The sequence below is a fragment of the Elgaria multicarinata genome, chromosome 2 (genome assembly GCF_023053635.1).
Source record: "Elgaria multicarinata webbii isolate HBS135686 ecotype San Diego chromosome 2, rElgMul1.1.pri, whole genome shotgun sequence".
NCBI classification, from domain to species: Eukaryota; Metazoa; Chordata; class Lepidosauria; order Squamata; family Anguidae; genus Elgaria; species Elgaria multicarinata.
This window is the reverse complement of record NC_086172.1, coordinates 124,761,653-124,782,316: the sequence shown is the minus strand read 5'-3', so window position 1 is coordinate 124,782,316 and position 20,664 is coordinate 124,761,653. Positions and strand designations below refer to the sequence as shown.

General features: G+C 41.6%; 1 protein-coding gene and 1 long non-coding RNA gene across 6 annotated transcripts in view; one reads left to right on the top strand and one right to left on the bottom strand.

The window, feature by feature from the left end:
- Positions 1 to 11,236, top strand: part of LOC134392862 (serine/arginine-rich splicing factor 5-like) — a 24,152-nt gene extending 12,916 nt beyond the window's left edge. For 2 of the 3 annotated variants that reach the window (XM_063117577.1, XM_063117576.1), the window contains exons 7-9: positions 5,048 to 5,121; positions 5,813 to 5,923; positions 9,651 to 11,236. In XM_063117577.1, the coding sequence (XP_062973647.1) occupies positions 5,048 to 5,121; positions 5,813 to 5,923; positions 9,651 to 9,900 (435 nt within the window). In that variant the 3' untranslated portion in view covers positions 9,901 to 11,236. The remainder of the gene's footprint in view (positions 1 to 5,047; positions 5,122 to 5,812; positions 5,924 to 9,650) is intronic. The other variant, XM_063117578.1, reaches the window with a different exon arrangement.
- The window catches only part of LOC134392863 (uncharacterized), a 23,211-nt gene extending 2,547 nt beyond the window's left edge, over positions 1 to 20,664 (bottom strand). The window contains exons 1-4 of one of the 3 annotated variants that reach the window (XR_010025070.1): positions 20,593 to 20,664; positions 19,450 to 19,507; positions 15,655 to 15,782; positions 194 to 287 (exon numbers count right to left, since the gene is read on the bottom strand). This is a non-coding gene — a long non-coding RNA (uncharacterized LOC134392863). Of the gene's footprint in view, positions 1 to 193; positions 288 to 15,654; positions 15,783 to 19,449; positions 19,508 to 20,592 lie in introns of those variants that run through there. The other 2 variants (XR_010025069.1, XR_010025068.1) reach the window with 2 other exon arrangements.

Here is a 20,664-nt window from a genome sequence, read left to right as displayed (position 1 = left end):
CCACATTGAAGGCTACATCTTTTAAAAACAAGCAACCCCACGTTCTCTTTACATCATGTCCTGAGTTCTCCTCCTGCCTTTATGAACAGTTAGGTCTATTGTGCTTAAATGAGCACCAGTTCTAACCTTCATTCATTTTGATCAGCACAATCATGATATGATTATACAGTTGTCATTTTATCTAACCTCAATTTTACCTTAATTGATGTTGGTTCCAACATGGGAAATGCCTTGCTTTTTAACGATGCTGTAAACATCTGTTCTTCAAACTGGATTTTCTCTGGCACCTGAAGGGAGGAAGAAAGAGTAGGAACAGGTTGGGAGTAATTGCACAATACAGGAACAAGAGAACTGTCAAGCGAATAATTGCAGGAATCTATTTAACATACTGCACAATAATCTTAGCTGAAAGTAAAGAGACAAGGCATTCTATTATTTGCGGCGTGGGGAGGGGAGGAACCTGAAGCAAGTGAGCTGGCATAGTAAATTGTGAAAGGCGGGATGTGCTTGCCCTAGGTTGAGAGACTCACGTGAGGGATGAACAGAAGCTTGCCACAGGCATTTGGTGGTTCCTTGTTTGTGTGAAAAAAATGAAACTTACCAACTGAATACATTTTAGAACAAAATACACATATTTAATGTTAAAATGCTACTGTATCTCCAGAATTAAAGGATTTAATACTGCCTTTCCAAGAATTTGCTCAAGGCAGCATACAGATAAATATAAAACTTGAGAGGAATGGGGTGCCAGTTTTTCAGCCACTTGAATTTTGTCCTAGTATTCTTTTAATGTCAACGTGGGACTCCTCTGAAAGAGGCTGCATTCAGTGTTCCCTCCTTGCATTTTAGAAAAAAACATGGTGTAAAATAGCTAGAAAAAAACAAAACTTTGTAATTATAATTAAAATGTTCAAAATTCTGCTAAGTGCTATACAAAGAACAGAATATGTATGTACCTTCCACAATGCCTTAAAACCTAATAAATAGGACCCAACTGGAGTTAGAAGACAAAACCAAAATCCACGGTCAGTCTAGAGATGCAGCATTCACTTTACGTATAATCAGGTAGGCTGACCACTGGTAACGGTCTCACTCAGAAAAGAGGAGCCCAATGGCAGTTCTTTTTAAGTACTGAAGAGCACCACTGAATCACATCCAGGGGGCATCTAGTCTAGTATCTGGTTTCTAGTAATGGCCAGCATATCCCTTTGGAAAGTGTACATGCAGGGCATGACATAACTGCTCTCCTTGTCTTTTATTCCCAACTTCTGGTATTCAGAGTTATGCTGCTCCTTTATACAGAGGTTCCATTTAGCTACTATGGATATTCTTCCATTAATTTTGTCCCAGCCAGGTTGATGGAGAGAACTCTCTTCCTCCTCTACTGACAACTGTCAGATGCAGTGGTCTCTTGATTATACTTGTATGTCACTATTCTAACAATTCATCCTGAGATCTGTGTACCACAAACCTCCCACTACATTTTCAGAAGTTTGTGTATGTTGTATTTGTGTCTGTCCTTCCTGACGTTATAAAGAAGCAGCTACTTCAGCCACTTTCTGTATGCTTTACATACATTTTTAAAACGTAAGTAGGGAAAATATAACATCAGAAGCAGCCCTTAGGCAAACCCATCAGTTTATTTATGACTAATATGTTTGTTCTGGCAGTTCTGCTGTTCTATATCTAGTATGAGTACACTGATGTCTGATTTACATGTACAATAATGGCGTGGTGCCCTCGCTTTGCTCTAAAGCAAGGGCAGGCAACTTGTGGCCCTCCAGATGTTTTAGCCTACAATTCCCATCATTCCTACTCAGCATTGCCAGTGGTGAGGGATGACAGAAGTTGCCAGCCAAAGCATCTGGAGGGCCACAGGTTGCCCATTGCTGCTCTAAGGTGTAGTTCACCCATGTAGCAGCACTGCAGTAGCTGCTTGGAGGTTGCTTCTCATGGCCAGCTGTTTGTATGACGTTGGCTTGTATTGCAGTTTTCACTGGGCGCCTCGTGCCTTGCCTGGCTCTGCAGAAGTGTATTTAAAAATAGCTAAAACCATTTGCTAGGCTGCTTCACCCGGCAGCTTGCTGCATGGAGCAACATGGTTCCATTTTAAAGCACCTACTGTGTTGCTTTTGCATGAGTGAATCCAGCCTTAGATTAAGGAGGGGAACACACAACATGTTGTTTTTTTCTAATCAATATAAAAGCAGGGTCTTGAAAAGCAAGTAAGCATTTTCTGTTCAAATCTGTTTTGCTGCCATGATACAAACTACTGGCTGTTTTATGGAAAAGTCATGTATGTTTTTGGTATAGGTGAGATTACCAATTGTATGAGAAACACTAAATTATTGCAGGTATTAGTTTATCTTATAGTGCTTAGAGTTTATACTATGCTTGGAAGAAGGTGGTGATTTTAACTTCAGGAGAGGTTGACAAATATTAATACCTGCCTTATGAAGTCAGAAAGATTTTTTTGCCATACTGCATCCATGCCCATTTGTCTTCACTAACTAGTGTATCAACACATAAAATATGCCCTACTTTATCATTTCCATAAGCTTTGAAACAGAAAAGTTTTAGCAGGAGCCCCAGAAGTTTCTAATGCATCATTTCCCATTTTAACATAATTAAATATAGCATCTGCTCAAGCCCTTGTCTCTTGGTATATATCTGGATTGCATGAAATAAATTACCATAACTTGAAACCCTTACAAAGACTTCAACCCATGATTTTTGGTTTGTTAAGGTTGAGCATACTTAACTAGGTACAAGATCATAGTCCTGGGATGTAATCTGAAAAATAAGCTAACAAAATAAGCTTTCAAAGCCTATTGGAATCAGTTTGTGGCTATCTCATTTATTTTAGTGAGATTTAAAAGAATAAAATTAGCTGTTCCCTTGATGTGAGTAGCAATTGCCCCAGGTAAGTACCTCTAGGAGAGAGTGAGAGGCAGCCCTGCAGCTGAGGGAGGAGCAGCATAGATGAGTAGCACAGAGACAAGGCTCTATTTATGCTCAAAAATTCTCTGGATGTTCAAAACTCACTAATGAGCATCTCATGATCCTAGCATGCACTAAAAACCTTCAAGATAAGAGTACATATATCTGCTTTTCAAAGCCAGTATGTTCTGGTGTTTAAAAGTGTCACAATCTCCTGTTGATTGGTTCCTTTTAAAGTCCAGAACCCCAGTAACCCCTGATAGTGCATATTTGTTACAGCTGATTTCCCCCTGCCCTTTGCAAGTTCTCCATATGCTTAAGATGGTAAAGCCAGAAACATTGAGGGTTTTTTTTTAATGAAAAGGTGTTGATGTACAGAGATTTCAGATTTCTATGCTTTGTCTGACTGAGTTATAGAGAAAAATATTTAAGCTGTGAACTTCTGTACACGTTTTCCTTCTTGAGATGTATATTGTTTAACATTAGACGTACAATAGATAAGCATTCAGATTTCAAATGTGTCATGAAATTTTTAAATTTAGATAAGTGCCCTTGTATGCACATTCACTTGTAGTATCAAAGCTAAACAATTGGAAATTCCGCAAGGATTGATAAACAATTTTTGGCTTTGTCTCTTATGTATTGTGGATATAATCAGTTTGAAGTATTTTTAACATCATTTTGCATTATATGTTGTAAGCTTTGTATGGGGAGGATTCAGTCCTACAGATGCTATGTACTTCAGTCTTGACTGTACAAAGCTTTCGTGCCCATTGTTTAAGTGTGATTAGAATCTTTGCCATCAGTAGGTCTTACTATACATTTGAGATGTGCATGTATAAATGTCATGCAGAATTTGGGCTAGAGTGCTCAGTATGTGGTAGAACTGAATCCTTCCATGATGTCTGCTCTTAAAGCTTGTTTTGTGTTAGGATAAAGGTTCAGGTTTTCAGACTGTGTTTGATTCACATGCTAGTTTATAAAAACTAAACTGAACTTTTATTAAACACTAAATAAATTGAGGCATCCTGTAATCTGTAGTTCAGTTTTAGGCTTTTTGTTTGTATTTTTTTTTTCACAAATATATCTCTAACCAAGTTCATTTTGAACCTCTTTTAACAGCCTTGCTTTGGGTTAGCCCTCGTTTCTCTTGTGTGGAGGAGAAAGAACCCAAGAGGTTGGGGTTCCTAGTGGCTGAATTTCTAGGGCTTGGCCTGTTCTGAGTTTTCCCTTTGGTACCCATGACACACCTATCTTGGCGATGTAGATCTTGGTTGGCCCACAGCTCGATTGGCTAGCACAGGTCAACCTCAGGTTCTAGAGCTGCTTCCGGAGACTGTGTCCAGTGCTTTCAGGGTCTCTGGTACATCCCCCTGAAGCACATTGCTATGATCCATTCCTCTGCCCCTCCCATGTAAGGGAGTTCCTCTTGGTCTGCTAGGCAATTATTGGACAAGCGACTCTTTGCTTAAGGTACCTGCTTATATCATCTGACCACTTGTGGTATGTTGTGGTAAGTAGCCTGTGGCTATAAAATGTCAGCTATTATTTGGGGCACTTTGTAAAGGTTAAGAAATAAGTCATAAACAGCTTGTTTTAAAGCATCTTTAACACTTTAAGTTGTGTAGTGTTGCAACATAGACTCAGTCTCAATTACATTAAATGCAAGTCTCTGTTAAAATAACACTGAGGTTGTGTCAGAGACTGTCAAAAACCAGAAAAGTGGTTACTACTGCCTTTTGACAGCTTGTGGCAGAATCTTAGCATTAACTTAATAAAGACATTTGTGTTTAATTTATATAGAGAACAGGAAGAATGTTTGCAGGCAAACCTTTAATATACAAGTGAACTGAGAATTCAGTTTTGATCAAATGCTTGCATTTAATAATACCATTCATATGTGAGGTAGTTAAAATATATGTGGTAATCCTTTAAATGATACGTTATATTGCCATAACTGAGCCATGTGATTAGCTTAATTTTGCTCATTATAGCTGTAATGTATGGGATTTTACTATAATTTTTAGCCATAACAAGGAGGCGTGTTTAACACTATATCTTGAGTTCTAGCTTCATTTTCTAAGCTGAACTGTAACTTTTACTGCAGGATTTGAAAGATTTCATGAGAAAGGCTGGAGAAGTGACTTTTGTAGATGCTCACAGAAACAATCCAAATGAAGGGTAAGATCAAATTTTGTATCCAATGCATTGAATGGCCTACATCCAAATAACTGTTTTCATATATATATTGAGCCGGGGGTGGGGTGGGGGCATTGGGTTAAACAGCAGACCTGCCGTATAAAACACAGCTTTCGAAAGTCCTATCCGTTTCAGTGTTCATTTGACATAGAGTATAGGGGGCTTCTGTTCAGAATCAGAATTCCAAAGCCCCTTTATGTTCATTGAACTATATGTATTGTTCTTTGTTACCTCAAGCTTATTTAGCTCCAAACATTATGATAAGGCTGTTACCTGTTGTTGCAGTGTACATAGGATAGAAACAAAGGAAATAAAGTTGTCTACTCCTGTGCACCTCTATTTCCAGATAGGTTTCCTAAATAACTATGCCAAATATTTTTGACTACAAATAGAAGAGTGATCACCTGAAAGTCTTAAAGAAGGGACAAGGAGCATATTCCCTGTGCTCTGAAAGCTTTAGGTCACATCTTGGAATTTTCAAGGGTTTGGGAATTGAGCGTCAATATTTATTTATTGCAATATTGAGCCGATAATAGGTATTGAAGGAGACTAGGATCATTACTAATCCAAGCAAGGAAAGGATCTATAATTTTTCAAGTGTAGTAAACGCAAAATATTTCTTTCCTGTCTACTATCATCAACTTATTTGGCAATTTTGCTTATGGCTATACAGTGTTGTTGAGTTTGCATCATCCAGTGACATGAAGAGTGCATTGGACAAGTTGGATGGCAGTGAGTTGAATGGGCGCAGAATTAAATTAATTGAAGATCGCAAAAGGCGCAGGTATGTTACTACGTAAGCACATCTGATGGACAGTAAAATGTCAACACTGGAGAAACGACCCTCGCTTTTGGGATATTCAGGATATATTGCAGCCCCAAATCTTCCACTTCTGGCTAATCATGAATATTAACTGCACTCTGTGTGCTTAATTACAACTACATCTTCCAGGATCTTGTAGCCAGCCATTATTTTGTACTAGCCAGCTGTTGGATCCTGTTCTTCTACAGTATACTCTGTATCAGCAGCTGATAAATGTTCCTGCCAATGGAAGAGGAGACTAGATGGAGAATAGGGCCTCTGAGTAGAGATTAAAAGGTACGCTGTCCACACCCTATATAGAGGAATACTTTCAAACATTTATTGCTTCATCATCATTTTGGCAACCCATTTAGGTAATTCATAGAATTATAGAATCATAGAATAGCAGAGTTGGAAGGGGCCTTCAAGGCCATCGAGTCCAACCCCCTGCTCAATGCAGGAATCCACCCTAAAGCATCCCTGACAGATGGTTGTCCAGCTGCCTCTTGAATGCCTCTAGTGTGGGAGAGCCCACAACCTCCCTAGGTCATTGGTTCCATTGTCGTACTGCTCTAACAGTCCATTATCCCAAAAGCTATTTGGTTATTTTCACACTTCTTAGCTTCTTCCCTCCCGTGTATTTACTTACTTAGGAATAAGTCCCACAGTGTGCAGTGGCAATTACTTCCAAATTATTGAATATGATAGAACAAAGCTCTTAAATTGATACATCATGAACCCACCCAGTAGCTTACTTGATGCCTGCTTTCATGCCCTGGGTAAGAAGACCAGGAGTATGCATCAAATTGAGAGTCTTGAGGTAGCTAAACAAATTTATACTTCGCTGAATGAGAAATTAGGCTCTGTGGAACATCCCGGAGACATTCACAATATCTCCCTTCCAATCATGATTTTGGGAAGAGATTGACTCCCATCTTTGCTCACCTCTGGCTACAAACCAGCAATATTTGTAGCCAGCTATACAAATGGCAGAGAACCCAGTAAGCAGCCACTAAATAAGAAGAAAAATGATGGTTGTTTAGTTAAGCTTGACTTCCTTTGATGGCATTTTACGAACACGCTGTGCCTTTTTGTTTTCTGTCTACCATGTTCATCTGGAATAGAGGTGGGGAGACTAGGTCTATTTGGCAACGTCAAAGTAGAGGAGAGAATAGGGAAGTTTAAACCTACCCATCCTGAAAGCAACCCCCTCCAAGCACTATTTCACTTCCTATGAATCTGCTGACTTGCTGAAAGTGAAACAGGATTCACAGACCAATAGCTAGCTGCACTTTATACTTTCTCTCCAGTGGCTCCTACTTTTTCTCTAGAGGTTCTGCTTTGCTCTTCAGGCAGCACAATTTGCCCACTGGTGGCTGAGACCAGCATAGCAGCACCAGCAGGAGAATGGTGTCCATGTGCATATAGTCCACATGTCTTGGTAACTAAATTGTGCAAGGTACGATGGAGGACAACAACAGAGAGCACGCACAACAGTGAAAGTCCCTGAACCTGCTGCTTCCGCCTTTTGCCCCTGTCCTGAGGGGGTGAGGCGAGGGACCATTCCTCCTTTACTTCTCCAGATTGGCTGTGCAAGAAAGGAAGAGTTGTTTCTCTCCATCATGCTGGGCGTCTGCAGGAGGCATCAGCAAAAGTGAAGGGACCCTTTGGGTGGATGTGTGGTAGTGGTGCATAGACACTCGCCAAGGAAGGAAGAGGTTGTTGCCACTGGTGAAGAGATGGGTGGATTTATGGAATCCTGTTGAAAGTAGCTTGCAGAACACAATATTAAAACATCTGTTCTGCCTGCTGCTGATGGACATTTATTTTATTTATTTATTTATTACATTTCTATACCGCCCAATAGCCAGAGCTCTCTGGGCGTTTCACAAAAATTAAAAACATTCAAAGTATAAAACAACAGTATAAAACCATAATATAAAATACAATATAAAAGCTCAACCAGATAAAAACAGCAGCAATGCAAAATTACAAATTTAAAACACCAAGTTAAAATTTATTTATAGACTATTAAAATGCTGGGAGAATAAAAAGGTCTTCACCTGGCGTCTAAAAGCATATAATGTAGGTGCCAAGTGAACCTCCTTAGGGAGCTCATTCCACAGCCGGGGTGCCACAGCAGAGAAGGCCCTCCTCCTGGTAGCCACCTGCCTCACTTCCTTTGGCAGGGGCTCGCGGGGAAGGACCCCTGAGGATGTCCTTAGGGTCCAGGCAGGTACATACGGGAGGAGGTGTTCCTTCAGATAGCCTGGCCCCAAGCCGTTTAGGGCTTTAAATGTTAATACCAGCACTTTGAATCGGGCCCGGACCTTGACTGAAGCTGGAAAAGGATTGGCGTGATGTGGTCTCGTCGGCCAGTCCCTGTTAGTAAACGAGCTGCCCTGTTTTGTACCAGTTGAAGTTTCTGGACCGTTTTCAAAGGCAGCCCCACGTATAACGCATTGCAGTAATCCAAACAAGAGGTTATCAGAGCATGGATAACTGTAGCTAGGCTATCTCTGTCCAGATAAGGGCGTAGTTGGTATATCAGCCTAAGCTGATAAAAGGTGCACTTTGCCACTGAGTTCACCTGTGCCTCAAGTGACAGTTCTGGATCCAAGAGCACCCCCAAACTACGGACCCGATCCTTTAGGGAGAGTACAACCCTGTCCAGAACAGGGCAAACATCAGCTCGCCGGACAGATGAACCACCCGCTAACAGTACCTCCGTCTTGTCTGGATTGAGTCTCAGTTTATTAGCCCTCATCCAGTCCATTACCATGCCCAGGTAGACATAATAGTAATATTATGGCATATGCTGGTACTGCTAGTATACCACAACTACTAAAATGTATGCAAACCTTTTTGCTGTTTCAGGGATCACTATACCATGCATTACAAAGCATATAGCTAGGTAGTATTTGAAGGAAAGAGATGCTATACTGGCAGCAGAAGGAACAATAGTTAGCTCTGAATATAGGTTTGTGTTACTCTATAATAAGTTACAAGGGTTCAGGCTAGGTAGCTAACTACTGCTAGCTCAGGGCATGCTATAATAGAAGGTCCAGATTTGAAGTGCCATTTACTACAATTCATGATCCAATATACAAATGGCTATGAAGGTAGTTTCTGCATGTGCAGCAGAGCTTTTGAGTACCCCTTTCCTATTTCTGTGCTTTGTAAAATGTTCTACAATCCACCCCCCACCCCCCAAAAAGCTCATGTGAACTTCCAAGAGCAACCTCTGTTTACAATATGAAAAGTTACGGTTCGGAAAGGAAAGAGTGAAGCCCTTGTGCACACATGCACCAAAGGAGCATTTTGAATCCAAGCTGTAACTTATACTTTGGGAAAGACCAGAAAAGAGAAGCTTGACAATTGCAAGCTAATGATTCTGTATGTTTGTTCCCACTTCTCTTTGCCTCCAGAGGTGGCACTCCAGCAAGCAGTAAGCTGAGACAGGGAGCAAAAGAGAGACCCTTGTTCTCAAGATTTTCTGTAGATACAGAGCAAGCTGAAAGAATTAATTCAGGCTGTAATATTGCCTATTTGGAGAGGTGCTACCCACTGTAAAGGAACTTGATAGGGTCCAGTTATGTGGTAGAAATGTGCAAGACCGGATACAAACAAAGCATTTATGAAAAATGAATATTGGATGTGCATGTTTGAAACCTTTGAAGGTTTTGTTGAGTTGTTCAATATTTAATAGGAGCAGATCCCGTTCACGGAGTTATTCAAGGTCTCGCAGCAAGTCTAGATCTGCAAGGTCTTCCAAGTCAAGCAGCAAGTCTCGTTCTCGGAGCCGTACACCTGAAAAGAGGGGCTCTCGAAGCCGTACACCGGAAAGGAAGGGCTCTGAGAAAAACCACCACTCTGGCCCACAGAATTCCTCTCCATCTCCCCCCCCAGCCAAGAAGAGGTCTCGCTCTAGGTCGAGCTCTGCCGAAAGCCGCAGTTAAGGTATTTTGAGAGGTGTATAAATATTTCATTTCTAAGTCAAAATTTTCTACAAGCTTGAATATGTTGCGAATGGGGGAGGGGATAATTCATCAGGTGAGCATAGACCTCTGAAGAGTGGATGTAAACTGACCCTCACTCCACCCTTGATAGAGTTAGGTAAATTGTAACCAGTAATAAAACCATTTCAATTGGCAAAATGTAATTACCCAGATGTACTATGTACTGCTGTAGGTGAAGCCTTGCTGACTAAAGCCTCACACATGTTGGAGTTTTGTCTTTGCTGTTGAATATGATGAACTTAAGACATGGACTGTGGCGCCACTTTTTCAGGGTCCTTTCGCTGTGCTTTTTGTTTGCACATAGATTATCTTCTACGTAGCATTGAGTAAACCACCATGGCTGAGTTCAGCTGGCTATTTACCTGCAGTTTTGAGAAGCTCCACATTGCATTCCTGATATACAGCCATTCTGTCGTGCTGCGCAAGAGGGTATTTTGATTGTGAATGAATAGCTTTGCTTATTCTAAGCTAGTATTACATGAAACGTAGCAAACAGGGAAGATGTTTAATTTGTTGCCTTGTTAAGCAGACACTGTGTTTTGAAATGCTAGTTGAGAATAAGCCCTGGTCACGAAGCATGTCTCCATTTCATCTGAACTGGGTACAAAGTTTTTCATAATTTAGTACCTGTTAGAAATTATTCCGACAGAAGGAAGACTTCAATAAAGCAGATTAGAATATTTAATCTGTTGTCTGAGTAGGCCTCATATTACAGAGGATGCCCTTTAGAAATTAAAACGACATCACTTGTACTGAAACATCAAGTTTTTATTTTAATATTGCAAAGAATACATTATTCTGTATGGCTACCAGAGTGTGACACTAAATACTGCAGGTACATGTGGTATCGGAAGCAGTACATTGTCAAATTTGATAGGGAAGGATTATTTTCAAACTGTTGAGACAAATTTCCGTAAAAGCTTAATGTGATGTGAATTTATTAATGCTAAAGTGTAAAAGGGCATTTTCCTTAGGTTTACAAGACATGATTTAGTTTTTGTTAGTAGATAGTACTTTGTTAATCCTTAACAACTTTGTGATCACTAAACTATCTGGCTTCCACATACCTAAAATGAGGGAATCTGCTTGAAATACTTGTAATTGACCCTAAAATGTTTAAATGTATTGATGTGATACAGTAAATACAATAAATGTTTCTCCCCTGCTTACTGCAGCTTCAGCGGTCTTTCTGTGTTGCTCATTAAAGCTAAGTTTGTAAACTTTTTTCTTTGTTAGCAACAGTTTTTATTTTCAATAAAATTGATACATAATGAAACCTTAGTTTGTCAATCATTGTCCAAACTAATTATAAACATCGGAGTTATTCTTTCCCAATGGTTTTGTGTATGTCCACCAACGGATTGAAGAGTGTTAAAAGATTTGGGGAATACTCAACACTAACAAGCCAGTTCCAAGCCTAAGGCCCATAATGCTCCAGGAAACCATCTGTTCAGTTAGTTAAATTCACCTTTAGAACTAGCTCTTCGGGGCAAGCCCCACGTAGAGCACATTACAATAATCCAATCTCAGGGTTACCAATGTGTGGATCACAATAGCTAGGCGATCTCTGTCTAGGAACAGGTGCAGTTAGCATACCAATTTTAGCTATTCAGGTCACTTGGTCTTAGCACTCCTAGATATTGAGGTCACCTGGCCTCTAATGACAGTAGTGAATCCAAGAGCACCCCCAAATTGTGAGCTTGTTCCTTCAGGGAGAGTGCTGCAAGTCCCAGACCTGGGAACGACTCACAGTGCCTCCATCTTATTGAGACCCAGTTTATTGGCCCCTGCATTCAAGCACTAATCTAGGTTATGGATGACCTCTTGATTCGAATCTAATGGAGAAATAGAGCTCTGTTTCATCAGTATACTTATGGCACCTCACCTCAAATCACCTAATCATCACACACAGTAGCTTCATACATATTTTAAATAGCACTGGAGACAAGATGGTACACTGAGGCACCCCACAGCAAAATTGCCAGGAAGTTGACATATAGTCCCACAATGCTGTTCTTTGGAAGTTGATCTACAGATAGATGTAGAACCACCATAAAACTGCTGCCAACCCCCAATCCGCAGTCGATCCAGGAGAATACCATGATTGATGGTATCAAAAGCCACTGAGAAAGTTACACAATCTGTCTCGCAATAAAAGTCACCAGTCACGGCAACCAAGATGGATTCCATTACATAACTAAGCCGGAACTGGAATGGGTCCAGATCATCCATATCTCAGAACTGTAGTTGAATAGCCACCACCTTCTCGAAGTACCTTTCCCCAAAAGGAGGTATTGACCACCAGGCAGTAGTTATTAAAAAAACTCTGGGTCCAAGGAGGTTTTTTTTTGGGGGGGGGGGGGTTGATTGTACCACTGCCTCTTTAAGAGGTTGCCTTCCTCACAAAATTATGTGGTGACCACTCCCTGTACCAGCTCGCTCAAACCCTCTCGGCTAAACTGAATCAGCTATGATGAGCAAGGGTCCAGAAAATATGTGGTGAGTTGAACTGAACTTTATAAAATTATATGGAGAAAATGGAGTTTTTCCTCACAATACTAGAATTGTGGGTCATCTGATGAAACAGATTGGCAGTAGATTCAGGGCAGATTAAAGGAAATGTGTTGGTGTTTAAAGTGCCACAAGTCTGATAACAGTAATTAGAGTTTTCTGTCAAAGGATGTGGTGATGACCTCTAGCTTAGGTGACTTCAAAAGATTAGACAAATTTGTGGAGGATAATTTATCAGTGGCTCTTCATGGTGTCTATGTACTCTCTTCGTTTAGAGCCAATATGCCATTGAATGCTAACCGCTAAGCAAGGGCTGTTATTGCCTTTATGTATTTGTGGATTTCCTGGAGGCATCTGGTTCAGAACTAGGATTTCTAGATTAGGAGTGGAAAACTTCAGGGGGACTGGGGTAACTTTTGCCCCTGTACGCCGCCCTCCCCCGATGTGCTGCATTCCAACTGCCACTGTTATGCTACCGAATTCAGTGGCAGCAAAATATCCTGGCAATTCACTGATTTTCAGTGATGAACCATTACAGAAGGTGAAAATGACTACATTTACTTTGAAAACAAGCTAAATTTGGCCACATTCTATTAGAATTTGGCAGCAAACTACAGGCCATTCAGGTGAAAGGGAGATGTCTCTTCTGAGTTTCTCCAATCCCTATGCAACATCTCCCAAACTTTTAACAACAGGCACACTTCTGTTGAAATTGGTAACCTTGTATTTTCTCCGTAAATTTCCAGAATAATGGGGAAACTTCCTCTTTCAAATACAGTACAGGTCAGTTTATTTATTTATTTATTACATTTTTATACCACCCAATAGCCGACGCTTTCTGGGCGGTTCACAAAAATTAAAACCATGATGAGCATAAAAACAACCAACAAATTAAAAACACAAATACAAAATACAATATAAAAAGTACAACCAGAACAAAACCACACAGCAAAAACTTAACACAGGTCAAAATATGAGATTAAAACAGCAAAGTTCAAGTTTAAGTTAAATTAGGTGTTAAAATACTGAGAAAATAAAAAGGTCTTCAGTTGGCAACGGAAAGAAAACAATGTAGGTGCCAAGTGAACCTCTCTGGGGAGCTCGTTCCACAACCAGGGTGCCACAGCAGAGAAAGCCTTCTTCCTAGTAGCCACCTTGCCTCACTTCCTTCAGCAGGGGCTCACCGAGAAGGTCCCCTGTGGATGATTTTAAGGTCCGGGCAGGCACATATGGGAGGAGGCATTCCTTCAATTAACCTGGCCCCAAACCGTTTAGGGCTTTAAATGTTAATACCAGCACTTTGAATTGGGCCTGGACCTGGACTGGCAGCCAATGAAGTTGTAGAAGGACTGGTGTGATATGATCTCGCTGGCCAGTCCCTGTTAGTAGGCGGGCTGCCCTGTTTTGTACCAGCTGAAGTTTCTGGACCGTTTTCAAAGGCAGCCCCACATATAACGCATTGCAGTAATCCAAACGAGAGGTTATCAGAGCATGGATAACTGTAGCTAGGCTATCTCTGTCCAGATATATTGTCCCCAGTTTATATTGTCCCCAGCTCTCCCTATTAACCAGTCAGACATGAGACTGATTTCTGGACGAGGGTGATACTCGGGGGATTCATCGCTCTTACCAGCACAGGTTGCCTCAGGGAATCCTATGGGATAATGCTGCTGATACATTGGCAGAGAAAAAGGGTATCAATGCCACACAGGGTCCTTCTGTTTAGAGAGCTGCATCCATCATGTCCCTTTTGCAGCACTGTTTCATATCTGCTGTCCAAATGTATCTCCAGAGCATGCTACGTTGTGGGTGGATAGGGTTACCAATGGAAGAATAGTACAGCTCTTATTTTGTATTCAACTGATCATGCAAATACAAACTGGACACTGAGGAATACGGAATATTCACAGATGAATTGTTATTCATGTCAATGAGCATTAGTTCTGCTTTCTTTGGATAACTTTCCTGAGTTGGAGCCTTATTCCAATATACACTTGAACCCATCCACCCACCACCACCCACTAAACTTCCATTATTGTGTAGTCCTAATGCTTTTTGTTGTTGATCTATGCTTCTGCTTCTCTTCAAACAGCCTAATATTTGGGTGTTAATGGTTAAAGCTGCAGCCTAATTGTTAAAAATTGCAGCTTGGTGGTAGATACACTGACTTCCACCTTCAGCTTTTTCCACTGACGAGAACTGAGTTGAACTCATTTTGCCACTAGAGGACACCCTTGATCTTTCCTATGCAATCAGTTCAGATTTTGGCCCAGATTTAGGTATATCAGTGTTTCAGCATCTAGAATTCCAGCATCTTATAATATAACAAATTGATGGAGGAGGCGAGAACTTGTGGATTACTTCCGAAGACAGCTACTCCTGAAAGGATCAACAGTAAGTGGATGGCACTTCCCATCAACATGAAAGGGCTGGTTGCAGCGGCATCACTGGGCACTTTGGGGGCGAAGCCTGATGCCCAGCAACAGAAGACCACCTCTACTGCCCACTGCAATATTCAAGATGGGCTGATGGCCTTTTTGTTTTCCTGTTTAAAATAAAGCAACAAGACTCTGAACACAGTCCAGGTCCCCCTGTACTTTAAAAATTAAAGTGGCAGAAGTGTTTGTGGGTTGATGGTGAAAATGCACCTGGGAGTGAAAGTAACGTGGAACTGGGACAATCAAGAAGCACATTTGTCATGGGGAGGATGCGGGGACATAAGATACTTGCAAGGACCAATTATCACCTAACCTAGAGGGTCAGCAATCCAGCAAAGACTCCATCTGAAGGAAGAGGGCAAAGTGACTTTTCCCAATTCCCCTTCCCCCTGGAAGCTCCCTGCGTCTCCTCCTATGATGTTCCAATGGGTCCTTCAACCCTCCAGTGCAACATTTCATAAGACAAATAGGGCTGCATGGGAAAGGCAGAATTAGGGCAAAAATTGCTCCACCCACCCACCAGCACTCCTGCTTTCCAACAGGAGAAATGTCCTTCTCTGAGCAGAGTTTCACTCACTGGACTGCTAGCTCTAAACCACTGGGTTACAGAAATAAATACAAATTATGAAGGCATTTTGCAAAGGTATATTTGCTAAAATGGAGCATGATACAAATAAAATAAATTACTACTTTCCTTACAGTTGTTTTGACACATGTAGCCTGTTCCTATGCCTGGGTCACTCACCTTCACAGACTCCCCATCCATCTATGCATGTAGTCTTCCTTCCCCGACATACACTCACTCTATTCCTTTCCTTATCCATCACACGCACTCCTCCATCACGCACAAGCATCTGTCTCCTGTATGGAAATCTAAACACACATTTCAACCACTAGATGGCAATCATGGTGCAACTGAAACATTAACCATCACTGGAGAGAGAGAAAATGGGGGGGGGGGGGGGAGTCACCTTTAAAAAAAAATCACTTTTAAAAATAGAACACAGGTTGTATAGTTCACCAGTTCACCTACAGGCAGCAGAATTAATGAGAAACAGACTGAGTTAGCTTTTTCAACATCATGCTTTGGAGGTGGGGAATAAGAGGTTTTTTAAAATATATATTGGCTGCAGATATATCCATGAATAATTACTCTTTATGCAAGTTCAAAGTTGGTCACATTTTGAGGGGAGGGAAGAAGAGGGTTGGCATTTTCTAAGCCAGGGATGGGCAGAAGGTAGATCTCCAGATGGTTCGGACTTCAACAAATCTATGATTATAAGCCTCCTTAAATGGCATTTTTCTTGGTGGAAAGATGGGGTACAAATCAAATAAATAAATAAGGACCCAGAAGTCTCTGCCAGCATGGCCAATAGTCAAGAATGCTGGGAGCTGGAGTCCAAAACATCTGGACATCTACTTTCAGCTCACCCCATTCTAACATTAGCTTCTGTAGGTTCTTAGCCTACAAACACATCTTTGCTTAAGTTTAATCATATTAACAGTTCTTCCAAGTAAAGCTAAGGTCCTCTATAGATCCAAATTGGGGTGGGGGCAGTAAACACTGGTGTGATGTATAGTATCAAACTAGGACCAAGGGAACAGAGTCCTGGGAAGAAATACCACATTTGGAGCCAGTATGGAATTTTAGTAATTTTGGCATTGATGGAGTCTGGATGAGCACGATGCCAACGTGTCTTCTAGGGAACCGTCTTGTGGTGGTTAGCTGACTGTGAAGACTTATCAGCACAAAGTTCACTCACTGAGAGAACTGAGTGAATGCCATCCAAACCCACTCCAGCAAGAGCATTGCTTCTCATGTTTCAATCTACAGCTCTTATAATCACAGTTCAGTGATAGAGCAACAGGTCTCCATGCAGAAAATCCCAGGTCCTATCCTTAACACAGCCAATTAAAAAGGGATCAGGTAGCAAGTGCTATTTGCCTGAGACTTCAAAGGGCCACTGGTAGTCAGTAGGCCATACTGAGCTAGGAGACACATTGTCTAACCTGATATAAGGAAGCTTCTGGTATCTTAAGATCTTATGTGGGTTGATTTATTCTTGGGGACAAAATAATTTTAAAATGTTTGTCCCATAGTCTTTAGAAAGCTCATAACGAAGGAAAGCCAATTGGTGTGTGCAGTAATTCTAGTCAGCTGTCTCCGTTATTTGGCATGTGATTGCCATAGCAGCAAAAATCTATACAAAATGCAATAATATTGACCCCCAAAATTGACTCCCCCAGTAATTTACTATCATTACCAGGGGTGCTAGCCTCGCACTGAAAGAACAATGGGCACTGGACTACTTCCCTAAGGAGAGCACTGGAGGGCTACCACTGGGAAGGCCCTCTCTCTCTTGTAGGCATCCTCCATGCTTCAGCTTGAGGGAGCATTCAAAAGAGAGACTCCATAAACGGCTTTAAGACAGGCAAGTACGTGTATGAAGGAGGTCTTCCATCAGGTTCTAAGCCAGGGCTTTATTGTTCAAAACCAGAAAAACCAAATTCAGTTCTAGAGAAGTTCTTGGGGGACACATTCCGGTCAGGGTCAAAACACACACAAAAATACCAGCATATTGAAGCATAAATCTAGCTAAGCCTTTGGAGATGCATTTCAACCTTTTAGAATAGGGGAAAAACTGCACAAATGCCAGGAAACCACCCAACAACTTGTGGTTTGGGGAAAGGGGGAGGGGCTAAGAGAAGGGGGTGCTGGCCATCCGGGAAACCCTAGAAGGACAGATTTGGACCCCAGGTGGGCCAGATTTGGCCCTCAAGACCAAGGTTCAATACCCCTGCTCTAATAACAGTGATGGATCAGATAGTAACCCTAAGCTACACACTTGGTCCTTCATGGGAGCCCAGCCTCTCCAGAACAGGTCAAATCTCATTCATCTGGAATAAGGAACCACCTCCCAATAGTGCCTCACTCTTTCTGAATTGAGCCTCCCAAACTGTTAGCCTTCAGTCTATTACTGCAGCTAAGCACCAATCCATCACCCCCGCAGCAGACATGTCTGACTGAAGAGAAGGAGAAACAAAGCTGTGTGTCATCAGCATCCTGGAGACAACACACTCCAAACTCCCCAATTGCCTCACTCAGCGGTTTCATATAGATGTTAAACAGCATGGGGGATAAGATAGGGCTTTGCAGGAGCCTGAAGTGAAGATGTCACAGGGTTGAGTAGAATCCCCCCAGCACCTCCTGGAAACAGCTGCCAAATATGAGAAGTCCAACCACAGAACAGTTCCACCCGCATCCATCTCAGACAGCTGCTCCAAATGGATGCCAAGGAAGGCGCCAAGAGATCAAGGAGAATAAACGGAGTTGCACTTATTTGTTACACTTTTAGATCACCCAGTAATCAAAGTTCCTGGGCAACATATAAATAATTTTTTAAAAGAATAAAACAATAATAAAAGATCTAATAACACAAAGTAAAAAAAATAAAACTAAAGTAAAATGATCAGCAAAAATAAAACAGTGCAGAGGTTTAAAACATTGAAAGAGTTCTTAAAATGCCTGAGAGAATAAAAAGATCTTCGCCTGGAACCAAAAAGACCATAATGTAGGTACCAGGCATGCCACAGATGGGGCCCACAACTAAAAAGGCCCTCTCTCTAGTAGCCACACAGCTGGTCTCATTTGGTGGAGACAATTGGACGAGGGCCTTGTATGATGACATTACTGTCTGCTTAGCTAAATATGGAAGGAGACACTCCTTCAGTTAACTGGACTCCAACCCATTTAAGGCTTTAAATGTTGGAATCTGCACTTCAAATTGGGCCCAGAAATGGACTGGTAGCTAGTGCAGCTGGCAGAGCACTGACATAATATGATTATGACATAATTATGACATAAGCTGTAGAGGGGAACAGCCGCCTTAAGTCTAAATCTCAGCAGGAAGGAATTTAACCATGACAAGAGAAAAGTTGTAAAATCTCCCACCTTCAGACTTTTATGCTCCTGCCTAGTAGAGAAAACCAAGTCTAATGTGTATCCTGTTACATGTGTTGGGTCAATGGCAAGTAGGGACAGCCCCCCTGGTCATCATGGCAGCCATGAGCTGTCCCGTGGAGCCTGCAAGAATACTGAGGTGCCCCTGGACAATCCTCCAGCCGGGGGTGGGGGGCTCGACACCAGATCTGAGGCAACCTTTGTCAGCTTAAGCAAAGAGACTACTGGGCAGGGGGGGTGGGGGGGTGGGGGGTACACCAGCAAAATTCCCAAATTATCACTCTGCTTGCCCAACACAAGATATAAACACTCCAGACTGGCAGAGAGAGATGGAATTCCTAAAGACCACGAGGACAACCCCTCTTGAACCCTTTAGCCTATTCTCGAGCAGAACCAAACACTCAATGGGACACAGCTGGGAAAGGTTACCTGCCCCACAGCTCACCCACCCAAGTCTCAATTATACATACCAGGCATGCATTTTGGTGTTCCATGGGTTAATTAACCCATTGATGGCTTACTGTGATGTGTGAACCAATCAAATCACGATAGAGGGAGATTTTGTTGTTATGAACTAACCTGGCATTCACCTCTCTGAAGCTGAACCTCTCTTGGCATTCGAAGTTCTAGTTAAGACCTTAAGAAGAATTGAAAAAGTGGCACCATTATAGAGGATTTTGTCTCATTTTTAATCTAATGATAAAAATAAATATTTTGTAAGGAATAAACAAATAAATCCTATACTTGATTATGTAATAGCAAAAGGAGAGAAAGAGAATGAACAGATACTGTTGTTGATGAAACCAATAAACCTTGAAGTTCAGTAGTCAGAGTTAAGGGAAGGAGAGTGCAGTTAGAAATCAACCATTCCTGAAGCCTCTCCCCGCTCCCCTCAAAAAACTACCAGTTTAACTCTCCAGTGCTTGGAAGCGGTTAGCCCCCACCCCACCCCCATTTTAATAAATGTCATAGGTCTCTACTTGCAAATAAAACTGTGACCTGCAGCCCAATAAAACAGCTCATTATAAGTATTGTAAGTCTGTACAGGACGGGGAAAAGCACAGAGCCTGCCCATGAATAGACATGGATTCAGCCATGCAGGAAGAAGAGTACTCCCTTACCCCACCCCACCCATATGTCAACAAAAGAAAAAAATCAATCTAGAGTATTATGGGCTGCAGTAAGTCATTCCAGCCATAGTTTGTATTCCCTTCCCCCACGATGCTGGAGTCCATTATGTACAGAGGGCTTCTTAGGTGTAGAACCCCACTTGGGCACTTTCTAATAGTTCTAGAATCCATTCTGTTAGCATGTTGGTCCTGATCACTCTGAAAGCTGTATGTTAAAATGCTTTACTCAAGACAAACCCAGTCAGATATTTCCAAACATTTCCAGACATTTACTCAAGACAAACCCAGTCAGATAAAGCACTTCTAACAGCTTGTAAAAGCAGCAGCAGCAGCGATGTTGAAATCTAGGCCACAGCCTCTACTCTTCAGTGCTCAGAGAAGCACCTATATTTGAATGTATAATTAAAGCTCTTGTCTGAAATTCAGTGCCAGGAATTACAGTGGTAATGCTGCCCACACACCTTCACTCCTGATTGGTTAGGTCAGGAACACTGCCTTATTGGTCGTTCTAGGTCATAAGGATATTTGCTAAGGCACTCAAAACAAGTTTCTTATCAAGTTATGCATGCAAAATATTGGGGGTGGCTCAAACCTTGTTGCTTTCTTTCTTCAGTTTTACATCCTTGTAATCTTGTTCGCCTTCTTATCTGTGGTTCAGCTTCTC